General features: G+C 35.2%; 1 protein-coding gene across 1 annotated transcript in view; it reads left to right on the forward strand.

Annotated features, from left to right (window-relative positions):
- Nucleotides 1-13641, forward strand: part of LOC107743908 (ryanodine receptor 3) — a 178775-nt gene that overhangs the window by 139747 nt on the left and 25387 nt on the right. Inside the window, exons 82-93 of the mRNA XM_016557358.1 lie at nucleotides 2507-2659; nucleotides 4322-4431; nucleotides 6481-6532; nucleotides 6777-6830; nucleotides 6964-7063; nucleotides 7139-7218; nucleotides 7318-7394; nucleotides 8842-8915; nucleotides 10044-10061; nucleotides 11555-11635; nucleotides 11716-11804; nucleotides 13379-13507. Coding sequence (XP_016412844.1) covers nucleotides 2507-2659; nucleotides 4322-4431; nucleotides 6481-6532; nucleotides 6777-6830; nucleotides 6964-7063; nucleotides 7139-7218; nucleotides 7318-7394; nucleotides 8842-8915; nucleotides 10044-10061; nucleotides 11555-11635; nucleotides 11716-11804; nucleotides 13379-13507 — 1017 coding nt within the window. The remainder of the gene's footprint in view (nucleotides 1-2506; nucleotides 2660-4321; nucleotides 4432-6480; nucleotides 6533-6776; nucleotides 6831-6963; nucleotides 7064-7138; nucleotides 7219-7317; nucleotides 7395-8841; nucleotides 8916-10043; nucleotides 10062-11554; nucleotides 11636-11715; nucleotides 11805-13378; nucleotides 13508-13641) is intronic.

The following is a 13641-nucleotide window of genomic DNA, read 5'->3' on the forward strand; positions in this document are numbered from 1 at the left end:
AGTTCAGTATTATAGTGTAAGAATGACTACATATCCACGTGTTCTGGTCTACTAATAATAACATTATAATCAAAAAACACTTTTTAAAGGAGTATTTACCAGAAATGTTATTTACCAGAATTTATTTAGGAGAAAAATGTAAATGTGCAGTATTTCTGAAAAAAAAAATACGATAAAAAAAAAAAAAAATAAAATTAATTAATTGGAGATGCTTTTGATTATTACAATTTAATGGAATCCAGAAAATAATGGAAAACTGCATTTGGTAAAGATAAAACTGTAAAACTCAATTAATTAGACAGGCTTTTTGATTAATAAAATTTTATTTAACCATTAAAACAGAGTATAGAAAAATGAAAATGGAAAAAACTGAATTTGGAAATAAAACGTATTTCATAGGGCCCTATAATTATAATACGTTTTTTTGTGGTAATAAAAATAGATGTAAGTGAACAATAGCCTTTAAAATGACTTAAAATACATGTATAATAGCAATGAGGCAATAATAATTAGTTCAAATAAAGTATCAAAAGCAAGAAATCATATGGTTTTATTGAACAAAACTGTTAAAATACATAATGTATTATATACAATAGAGCTAATGTACATTACGCATTACAACAAAGGCCTGCAGAGGGCGCCAACGGCCTGACGATTGTTTTTACACGTTACTGTGCGATCTAATCCTTGTTTAATATTGATCAAGCACCTTTTAATTCAAATGTCCACTTAATCTTTAATATTTGGCCATTTCTTTAGGACAGAAATGTTGTGGAACTACTGTGAACCGAGCCGCTGTGTGACGCACATACTTAACCTACACGCATGTAAATAATTAAAGCGCATATACTGTATTAGAACTATAATTATTTAATTAAACCGTAACGTTTGTGAATTCACAATTATGTTTAATTATGATTTTTAAATGGGTTTAATATATCATGCAGCCTTGGGAAACAGTCTAATAATGTGTTTTATGGATTCTCGTGCGTGAAATGCGCCACTTCCAGTATTTTGCCGGTTAGTCGACGTGAGCAAAATGAAGTCGAGGATTTTTAAAAATAGAATAGTCGAATAAAATCGACGAATCGCGACAGCCCTAGTCTGTGTGTGCATGCATATATCATTTAATTAATTTTTTTATATTTAAAATTTTAAAAATAAAAAAGATATTGTTAAAAATATATATATTTATTTGTTTGTTTGTTTTTTTGTAGATGCACACACTTTTATTTTTTGTGCATTTTTATGTATATTTGCGTCTGTGTGTGCATGCATATATAATTTCATTTATTTTTTTATATTTAAATTGTTAAAAATAAAAAATAAATCTATTTATTTGGTTTTTTTTGTAGATGCACACACTTTTATTTTTTGTGCATTTTTATATATATTTGTGTCTGTGTGTGTAAGCATATATAATTAATTTTTTTTATATATATTTAAATTGTTAAAGATATAAAAAGATATTGTTAAAAAATTATTTATTTGTTTGTTTTTTTGTAGATGTACACACTTATTTTTTGTGTATTTTTATGTATATTTGTGTCTGTGTGTGCATGCATGTATCATTAAAAAAAAATTTTTATATTTAAATTGTTAAAAATAAAAAAGATATTGTTAAAAAAATATTTATTTATTTGTTTGTTTGTTTTTTTGTAGATGCACACACTTTTATTTTTTGTGCATTTTTATATATATTTGTATCTGTGTGTGCATGCATATATAATTTAATTTATTTTTTATATTTAAATTGTTAAAAATAAAAAAAGATATTGTTAAAAAAAATTATTTATTTGTTTGTTTGTAGATGCACACACTTTTATTTTTTGTGCATTTTTATATATATTTGTGTCTGTGTGTGCATGCATATAGAATTTAATTTATTTTTTATATTTAAATTGTTAAAAATAAAAAATATATCGTTGATAAAAAAATTTATTTATTTATTTGGGGTTTTTTTTTTGTAGATGCACACACTTTTATTTTTTGTGCATTTTTATGTATATTTGTGTCTGTATGTGCATGCATATATAATTTAAAAAAAAATTATATTTATATTTAAATTGTTAAAAATACAAAAGTCAAAAAAAAAATCTATTTGTTTATTTGTTTTAGTTGTTTTATCTCATATGGTCGGGCAGTTTTATGTGCTCAGTAACTCTAAACTGAAGAACGTCATGATTTTTCCTAATAAGCGAGAGCAGTGCTCTAACACTGATTTCAGATCAGTAGTTTGATTTGTAGGATGTGCTTTTATTTCTCGTCTCTTGTTTTCTTTCCTCATCACGTCCCTGTTCTCAGGCACAGAATTAATAATGACTTCCTGAATTCGTACCGTCACTTTTGGCTGAACAGAATTCAGGCGAGTTCTGACCGTGACGGTCTGCTGGCTGTGCTGACGGTAACGTAACGCTCAGAAAGCGCTTGCTTTGCTCTCTCAAACTCCCGATGAGCAGCCAGATGCACCATAACTAACTAACTAACTAACTAACTAACCCTCCAGCTCCTCCTGTTTCCCAGGCTGCTCCCTGCTAACCGTGTCTGCTCTCTCCGTCTCAGGCATCGCTCTATTAACCTGTTCCTCACGGGCTACCAGCGGCTCTGGATCGAGGCAGAGATGTACTCGTTTGAGGAGAAGCTAGTGCAGGATCTGGCTGTAAGTAATGATCTGGTCTGAGGTCAGCCGCTGGGTTCCACACTGGACTGGTTTTCTGTCTGTTGCTCTGAGCGCAGCTGCTGCTAAAAGACGACTCGATAAACTCGATAAAAGACGAATCAGTAAACTAGATATGCGCTGATGACAGAAAATATTTTATCTTTTTTAGTAAGAGTTTTGATTATTTTTATTTTAAAATTATGCATTTTTTATTTTACGTTTGATTATTATTAGCTCATAATCAATGTAAAATTGAAATAAAATAAAAAATGTATTTAAGTTAATTGTTTTATTTTCATGAGTTTTTATTTTTAATTTATGTTCATTTTACATTATTTGCACACCTTTTTTTGTCAGGTCAGTGTATAATCCTGGTATATAAAGCAGTGTATTATTTATATACACTGCTGTTCAAAAGTTTGGGATCAGAACGATTTTTAATGTTTTTTACAGGAGTCTCTTCTGCTCATCAAGGCTGCATTTATTTGATAAAAAATACAGGAAAAAATGTAATATTGTGAAATATTATTATGATGTAAAATAACAATTTTCTATTTTAATATACATTAAGCTGTAATTTATTTCTGTGATCAAAGCTGTATTTTCAGCATCATTACTCCAGTCTTCAGTGTCACATGATCTTCAGAAATCAGCTTTTACCATTTTTATTAGTTTTTGTTTGTATTATTAGCATTTATTTAACTTCAACTTTGTTCAAATTTTTCCATCTAATTTTTATTGTCAGTGTGAACACACTGATCGCACTTATTATACTACAAAAGGGCATAGAATTTATAGAATGCTCTATCCATAAACGCTCAAACTGTGGTGTTTCCTTTTCCTGTTCAGGTCTTTATTTCCTGCACTGATGAATGCTGGTTCTGTTCAGCGCATTAATGCTTTACCTGCTGAAAGCAGCTCAGCTGATCATCACTAACTCTGCAGCTGCATGACGGTCATTTCACACGTACTAATGCAGTACTGCGATTCACAAACTTCAGCTGAACCCGTTTGACCCAGAACATATTTACTTGAAGTCCCTTTAAGTGAATAATTCCATTTTTAACAAGACATTTGCATGTTCAAGGTTCTCTCGTGTGTCTTAATGGTCACATGACATGCAAATAAACAAATAAAATATTTTATCTTTTTAGTAGGTGTTTTATTTGAATTGCTTTGATTGAAACAATCAAAATAAAACACTTGCTAATAATTAAATCATAAACATGTACAATTAAAATTAATTTTTAAATATATATTTTTTATTTTAATTGTACGTTTTTATTAATTAATTAAATAATTATTAGTTTTCATCTGTTCACGAACCCCAGCTTGGGAAACCATGTACTAAGGTATGATGCTGTTGAAGTACCATGTAATCATATCAAAGTACTATGGTATCAACGTCTGACAGCCTTACCGTACCATGGTACCACCACAGTACTTTACTGTAGTGGTGTTCTGTGCACGTCATCATAACATATAGAGATACAGTGATCGACAGTCATACAGGCTGAGATGAGCGGATTCACTGACGGCTGATCTGTGAGAGACAAGTGAGATGTGCTGATAGAGCATCACTGTGGCTATTTAGCTGATATTAAACATGATTGAAGTGTCTCATGTTTGTGTGTGTGTGTGTGTGTGTGTGTGTGTGTGAAGAAGACTCAGCCGAAGACTGATGAAGAGGAGGAGGAGATCACAGACACTCAGCCGGACCCTCTTCATCAACTCATCCTGCACTTCAGTCACAACGCACTGACAGAACGCAGGTGAACACACACACACACACTCTCTCATTGACAAAATGCAGGTGAGCACACACACACACACTCTCAGGGCTGGCGCTACCTATAGGCAGAGCAGGCAGTTGCCTAGAGCCTCTGGCTTTGAGGCGGGGCCTCCATAACCATAACACCCCCTATACGCTTATACTGCTTATACTCATCAAGCCTGCATATATTTAAACAAAAATACAGAAAAAAACTGTGATATTCAGCACAGATGTTAAATTGATTTAAAAAAGTGATAGTAAAGACTGATATTATTTTAATAATCAAAAATATCCTGAAAAAAGTATCTCAGGTTATAAAATAATTATTAAGTAAAAATAAATACACACTCGCACTAATGCACCCTCACTTACACTCACACTAATGCACGCTCAAACACAAACATTCACTCACGCTCACACACTCACTCGTACTAATGCACGCTCACACACTAACACTCATTCACGCTCACACACTCACTCGCACTAATGCACTCTCACTTACGCTCACACACACTTGCACTAATGCAGGCTCACACTCTAACACTCACGCTCACACACTCACTCGCACTAATGCACTCTCACTTACGCTCACACACACTTGCACTAATGCAGGCTCACACTCTAACACTCACGCTCACACACTCACTCGCACTAATGCACTCTCACGCTCACACACACTTGCACTAATGCAGGCTCACACTCTAACACTCACGCTCACACACTCACTCGCACTAATGCACTCTCACTTACGCTCACACACACTTGCACTAATGCAGGCTCACACTCTAACACTCACGCACACACACTCACTCACACTAATGCACACTCACACACAAACATTCACTCACTCACTCACGCACACACACTCACTCACACTAATGCACGCTCACACACAAACACTCACTCACTCACGCACACACACTCACTCACACTAATGCACGCTCACACACAAACATTCACTCACTCACGCACACACACTCACTCACACTAATGCACGCTCAAACACTCATTCACGCACGCACACACTCACTCACACTAATGCACGCTCACATACAAACACTCATTCACGCACACACACTCACTCACACTAATGCATGCTCACACACTAACACTCACTCATGCTCACACACTCACTTGCACTAATGCACGCTCACACACTTAGTCGCACTAATGCACGCTCACACACTAACACTCACTCACGCTCACACACTCACTCGCACTAATGCACTCTCACTTACGCTCACACACACTTGCACTAATGCAGGCTCACACATTAACACTCACGCACACACACTCACTCACACTAATGCACACTCACACACGAACACTCACGCACACACACTCACTGACACTAATGCACGCTCACACACTCACTCGCACTAATGCACTCTCACTTACGCTCACACACTTGCACTAATGCAGGCTCACACACTAACACTTACACTCCCACACTCACTCGCACTAATGCATGCTCAGACACACTCGCACTAATGCACTCTCACTCACGCACGCTCACACACACTCGCACTAATGCACGCTCACACACACATGCACTAATGCACGCTCACACACACATGCACTAATGCACACTCACACACTAACACTCACTCACGCTCACACACTCACTCTCGATAATGCACAGTCACACACTAACACTCACTCACGTTCACACACTCACTCACACTAATGCACGCTCACACTTACACTCACTCACGCTCACACACTTGCACTCACGCATGCTCACACATGCTCGCTCACTCACACTAATGCACACTCACACTTGCTCACACTCTCACTCGCACTCACAGAAACTAACTCACACTTATGCACACTCACACTTGCACTCATGCATGCTTGCGCTCATACACACTAACACTCACACACTCACGTTCACACAATCACGCGCACACACTCTCACTCTCTCACACACACACACACACAGACACCAGACTCTCGTCTGAGCTGGAGAATAGGATCTTTAGTTCTTTTGTCAGGATAAATGTAATGATCTGTTTGATGTGTGATATGGAGTGTGATCTGGTTTCAGCTCTCTAGAGGAGGATCAGCTGTACATCGCATACGCAGACATGATGGCAAAGGTGTGTGTGTCATGAAATCATCAGATTATCAATCTGTCCCGCTTACTCGATCATAGACAATGTAATCAATTCATATACATAACTTAATATACAATATAATATATATGAAATAATATATAATGAATATACATTAAAATCAGTTAATATTCATAGAATAGTATACAAATTATTTACATCAACACATTTTGTGTTAACGTGTGGTAAACGCATGTAATTGTGGCGTGACGCTGTTCTTCATCTGTAGAGCTGTGCTGAAAATGAGGAAGAGGATGAGGAAGGAAAAGAGAAAACATTTGAGGTGAGCAGAGACTAAATATGACACTTAGATCAGACAAATGGGGAGACCTTCAGAACCTGATGTGTGTGTGCGTGTGTTTGTGTGTGTGCGTGTGTGCGTGTGTGTGTGTGTGTGTGTGTGTGTGTGAGATCAGGAGAAAGAGATGGAGAAGCAGAAGACTCTGTACCAACAGGCCCGACTCCATGACAGAGGAGCAGCAGAGATGGTCTTACAGATGATCAGCGCTAGTAAAGGTACACACACACACACACACGCACACGGACTCTGAGCGATCATCATCACTGAGTGTGTGTTTGATCGTGTTTCAGGTCATTTGGGTCCGATGGTCACGTTCACGCTGAAGCTCGGCATCTCCATTCTCAACGGCGGAAACATCACAGTCCAGCAGGTGCGTCACTGGAGACTTTTGTCATCATGAACACATTTATTCAGGTACTGTTTCACTGCCCAATCACATGAGTGATTCACAATCATTTCTACGGCACAGAAAATGCTGGACTATCTGAAGGAGAAGCGAGATGTGGGTTTCTTCAAGAGTCTGTCAGGACTGATGCAGTCGTGCAGGTGATCGCTGGTTCTCTCACTAGTGTTTTATAACTCACTGAATGCGTTTACATGCACATCAAATGACATTTTCAACTCTACAGGTGCATCTCAATAAATTAGAATGTCGTGGAAAAGTTCATTTATTTCAGTAATTCAACTCAAATTGTGAAACTCGTGTATTAAATAAATTCAGTGCACACAGACTGAAGTAGTTTAGACTTAAACTACTTCAGTCTGTGTGCATTGAATTTATTTAATACACGAGTTTCACAATTTGAGTTGAATTACTGAAATAAATGAACTTTTCCACGACATTCTAATTTATTGAGATGCACCTGTATATTCAGATTTCAGCCATATTCTGAATATTATGTTTATACAGTATGTGTACATGCATGTATATTTTTTTTTGATTGTTTTTATTCAAAAATTATTTATTTTAATTTAACATTTTGTATTTAATTAAACAAGTGTTTTATTTTGATTATTTTAATTGTAAAATTATATATTGTACATTTGTATGATTTAATGAATTATTGTTTTATTTGGATTGTTTTTATTTTAAAATTATTTATTTTAATTGCATTTTATTTAATTATTAGGAAATGCTTTATTTTAAAGTTTTTATTTTAAAATTATTTTAATTTAACATTATTTATTTAATCATGTGTTTTATTTTGATTTGTTTTAATTTTTAAAATAATATATTGTACATTTGTATGATTTAATGAATTATTGTTTTATTTAGATTGTTTGTATTTTACTTAATTATTAGAATTTTTTAACTATTTAAATGTTTAGATTATATATTTTAATTGTAATTTTTTACGATTTAATTAATTCTTAGTATTTTTTTTTTTTTTTTTTGAGTTGTTTTTGTTTAAAAATAATTTCCCGGGAGATTTCAGATGCTGCTGTTGGCATGTATTTGCTCAGTTATTAGTTTGATTACTACTTGTAATAATTTAATTAGGACACCAACACTTCTCACCTTAAAAAATGTCAGGCAATGCTGACACTAAATTGAAAGGGTCAGACAGTATATAATAATAATCATTAATATAGTTTTTTTTAATATATAATTCTGTTTAAAAATAAGTCTTGTTGTCACTCCAGAAATGCATTTAGTGTGAGTTTCTGTTACTAAATATCTAGTCTGTTAGCACCCATAATTCCTTGCGGTCTGAGCATGTGCATATATTTCTGTTCAGTGGACTTTCTGAATAAGGTGTTTCAATGCAACACATGTCCCATTAAAACATGCAAGGAATTTGGGGAATCAGAATACTGCATTTAAATGAATGGTGCAATCAGATTGTGTCATTTACGTGACTGAATATTGCCAAATTCAGATATTGATGTGCATGTAAATGTAGTCAATGAATGTGATTCAGTGTTATTCACGTATATGCATTTAGCGGATGCTTTTATCCAAAGCGACTTACAGAAGTCTGTGTGTGTGCAGTGTTTTGGATCTGAACGCGTTCGAGCGTCAGAATAAGGCCGAGGGTTTGGGGATGGTGACTGAGGAAGGCTCCAGTAAGTCTCTCACACACACATTCATATGATGATCTGATGAGAGCGAGAGAAACTCTTACAATCACACCATCATTACATCATCTCATACTGCACTGTGATCATCACTGATGCACTAAACAACATGCACATAATGCTTTTATTCATCAGGGATGCATTAAATTGATCAAAAGTGACAGTAAAGACATTTCTAATGTTACAGATGATTTCTATTTCAAATAAATGCTGTTCTTTTGAACTTTCTATTCATCTGTGAATTATTACAGTTTAACAGATACTCACATAGAAAACAGCTGTTTTAAACTGTAATAATATTTCACTATTTTTACTGTATTTTGATCAGATAAAATGCAATTAGACATAGAAACATATTTTGTTAACACTTCATATTTGAAGGTTACATGCACTTTTTATAGCAATAGAAGTAAATTATGCGTAATTACATGCAAATAACCCTAAACCAAATCCTAAGCCTATAGTAAGTACATGTTATTAAATAATATTACTCTGTACCTAATTGTATAATCACACTGTAACAAGGACTGTAACAATACATTTCGGTGAGTAATTATATATATAAGTACTGAGTTATATTAATTAACTACATGTGCTTATTATAAGGTTAGGGTTTGGCTTAGGGTTACTTGCATGTAATTATGCATGATTAATTGTTATTATAATAGTAAGTACATGTGGCATGTGTAACAAGGACAGCTTAAAATAAAGTGCTACCTACATTTCTGAATAAATGACAAAAAAAACAGCAAATAACTGTTGAAGTTGTGAAATTGTATTTATTTATAGTATTTTATGCCACTTTTATTCTAAAGATTTTGATTGTTTGATTGCTCATGGTGCAGTATATACAGTTTTCACTCTTATTTACCATCTTTCTTCATCTGTTGTTCTTTAGAATCATACGATATGCACACAGTAATATCTCTGTATAGTTGATTTGATTGATTTGTTTTGAATGACTGACGGTTCACGAATCGTGTGATTCAGGCAGAAGTGCTGGTGATGTTTCAGTGTCAGTTCTTCTGGAAGTTTCCGTCTCTTCTCCTCTGCTTATGTCTGCTGTTTTTCTATGTTGATTTCTTTCTTCTTGTCATCTTTTGTCATCGGTGGCAGTCAACGTGAGGGAGCGCGGTAAATACACGCTTCAGATTCTCCTGTCTGTCTGTCTGTCTGAGTGCAGTGCATGTGTCATGTGACAGGAAGTGAAGTCCACTGACGTCTGCTGGTTCCTTCTTTCTGTCCGTTTCTCTCTCTCTATTTCTCGCTCGTCTTCCTGTCCTTAATAAGTGCTTACTGTGCAATTGATGCTAAATTCACACGACTAACGAATGAAGCCCTTCAGTGTTTAGTAGGAAGTTTCGCTGATTTTGTTTTAAAAAGGCACATTACTGTAAACGAACTGCAGTTTGTGAGTAGATGACAAGCTAATTATTAAATAAATCCTAAAAGTGTACAATTAAAATAAATAATTTTAAATGAAAACAATCAAAACAAAACACCCACTAATAATTAAGAGATTCAACTGAATCATTTTCAAAATAAAACACGTACTAATTAAATGTCAAATTAAAATGAATATTTTTAAAAAAGGAAATCAGAATAAAACACTTACTAATAAGTAATAAAATGTCAAATTAAAATGAATAGTTTCGAAATAAAAACAGTCAAAATAAAAACACCTACTGATAATTAAATAAAAATGGTCATTTAAAATTAATAATTTAAAAATAAAGGAAATCGCAATAAAACACTTACTAATTAATTAAAAATATCCAATTAAAATGAAAAAAACGTAAGATAAAAGCAATCAAAATAAAACACCTACTAATTAAAAATGTCAAATGGGTAATTTAAAAATAAAAAAATCTAAATAAAATGCTCAATAATAATTAAATAAAAAGTCAAATAAAAAATAAATAATTTTCAAGTAAACAATTCAAATAAAACACATAATAATAATTAAACGAAAAATCTGATTAAAATGAATATTTTTAAAATAAAAACAATCAAAAAAACCCACCTAGCAATAATTCAATAAAGCGTCAAATTAAAATTACTCCTTTTAATGTGATATATTATTTAATTATTACTAGGCGTTTTATTTTTATTGTTAAATGAGCAATTTTATAATAAAATAAAATACAAAAAAAGATCCAATATTTTATTTGTCTACTTGCTTGTGATGTGGCCATTAACTGACATCAGAGAACCATAAACATGTTAATATGCTTAAAAGGTTAGTTCTTTAACAAAAATGGATCTTATAAATCGCTGATCATAAACACATGCTTTACAGTCTGACCGAGTAATTAATCATCACAAACTTTATTTGAAACCAGTGACAGAACGTTTAGATTTAGGTATTGTGAGCAGATCATTATTTACAGTCTGTGTTCTTCTGCTTGAGCTCAATGTGATGTAGTGAAATACTGAAGGAGAACGTGATCAGACAGCCTCCTCAAATACGATGTCAGGTGGATCAGAGCATGTCACGGTAGAAGAGTTAATTAACCCATTAACACTGAATGCTGATGAACGGCCAGTAGACAGAAGCTCTGTGGAAGTGTGGCTCTGTTAAAGCAGATCTTGTTGAAGGAATCTGAAATTTCTCTGTTTCCCTGAAGGCTCTAAAGTTCTTCAGAATGACGAGTTCACCAAAGATCTGTTCAGGTTCCTGCAGCTCCTGTGTGAGGGACACAATAACGGTAAGAAATCTGAATAACGGATCATCTGAACCACACAAACGCGTGAGCTTCTGCTCAAGTGACGCTCGTGTGTGTTTCAGACTTCCAGAACTTTCTCCGGACGCAGACCGGAAACACGACCACAGTCAATATAATCATCAGCACCGTGGACTATCTGCTCAGACTGCAGGTACACACACACACACACACACACACCTGTCTCTCTCTCTCTTTCTCTCTGTCACACACACACAACTCAACTCAAAACACCGTAACCACATAGGAAACCCTAGCAACCACTCCAAACACCATAACCGCATAGCAACACCCTAGCAACCACTCCAAACACCATAACCGCATAGCAACGCTCTAATAACCACTCAAAACACCATAACCACATAGCAAACCCTAGTAACCACTCAAAACTCCGTGACTACATAGCAACACCCTAGTAACCACTCAAAACACCATAACCACATAGCAACACCCTAGTAACCACTCCAAACACCATAACCACATTGCAACGCTCTAATAACCACTCAAAACACCGTAACCACGTAGCAAACCCTAGTAACTACTCAAAACTCTGTGACTACATAGCAACACCCTAGTAACCACTCAACACACCATAACCACATAGCAACGCCTTAGTAACCACTCAAAACACTGTAACCACATTGCATCGCCCAAGTAACCCCTCAAAGCACCATAACCACATAGCAACACCCTAGTAACCACTCCAAACACCATAACCACATTGCAATGCCCTAGTAACCACTCCAAACTCCGTAACTACATAGCAATGCCATAGTAACCACTCAAAACACCATAACCTCATAGCAACGCTCTAATAACCACTCAAAACACCGTAACCACATAGCAAACCCTAGTAACCACTCAAAACTCTGTGACTACATAGCAACACCCTAGTAACCACTCAAAACACCATAACCACATAGCAACGCCTTAGTAACCACTCAAAACACTGTAACCACATTGCATCGCCCAAGTAACCCCTCAAAGCACCATAACCACATAGCAACACCCTAGTAACCACTCCAAACACCATAACCACATTGCAATGCCCTAGTAACCACTCCAAACTCCGTAACTACATAGCAATGCCATAGTAACCACTCAAAACTCCGTAACTACATAGCAACGCCCTAGTAACCACTCAAAACACCATAACCTCATAGCAACGCTCTAATAACCACTCAAAACACCGTAACCACATAGCAAACCCTAGTAACCACTCAAAACTCTGTGACTACATAGCAACACCCTAGTAACCACTCAAAACACCATAACCACATAGCAAACCCTAGTAACCACTCAAAACTCCGTGACTAAATAGCAACACCCTAGTAACCACTCAAAACTCCGTGACCACATACCAACACCCTAGTAACCACTCAAAACTCCGTGACCACATACCAACACCCTAGTAACCACTCAAAACACTGTAACCACATAGCAAACCCTACTAACCACTCAAAACTCCGTGACTACATAGCAACACCCTAGTAACCACTCAAAACACTGTAACCACATAGCAAACCCTACTAACCACTCAAAACTCCGTGACTACATAGCAACACCCTAGTAACCACTCAAAACACTGTAACCACTTGAAACAACATAACCGCATAACAACGCCCTAGTAACTACTGAAAACACCATAACCGCATAGCATGTTAATGTTGTTCTGTATTATTAATCTTGTACACTGGGTAAACATTAATGTTGTCCTGAGTTTTGCAGGAGTCGATCAGTGACTTTTACTGGTATTACTCTGGTAAAGACGTGATGGACGAGGCGGGTCAGCGGAATTTCTCCAAAGCTCTCGCTGTAGCCAAACAGATCTTCAACTCGCTCACTGAATACATACAGGTAATATGGAGATGTTCATTTTGTCATATTGTCTACATGAAAGTTTTCTTGTGGTTTCTTATTTTAAAACACAACATTTAAAACATTTAGGTTTACTTTTATTTGACTGATTTTTTTTGTCAATTTATATATAT

The sequence above is a fragment of the Sinocyclocheilus rhinocerous genome, unplaced genomic scaffold (genome assembly GCF_001515625.1).
Source record: "Sinocyclocheilus rhinocerous isolate Xijiao unplaced genomic scaffold, SAMN03320098_v1.1 scaffold1068, whole genome shotgun sequence".
NCBI lineage: Eukaryota > Metazoa > Chordata > Actinopteri > Cypriniformes > Cyprinidae > Sinocyclocheilus > Sinocyclocheilus rhinocerous.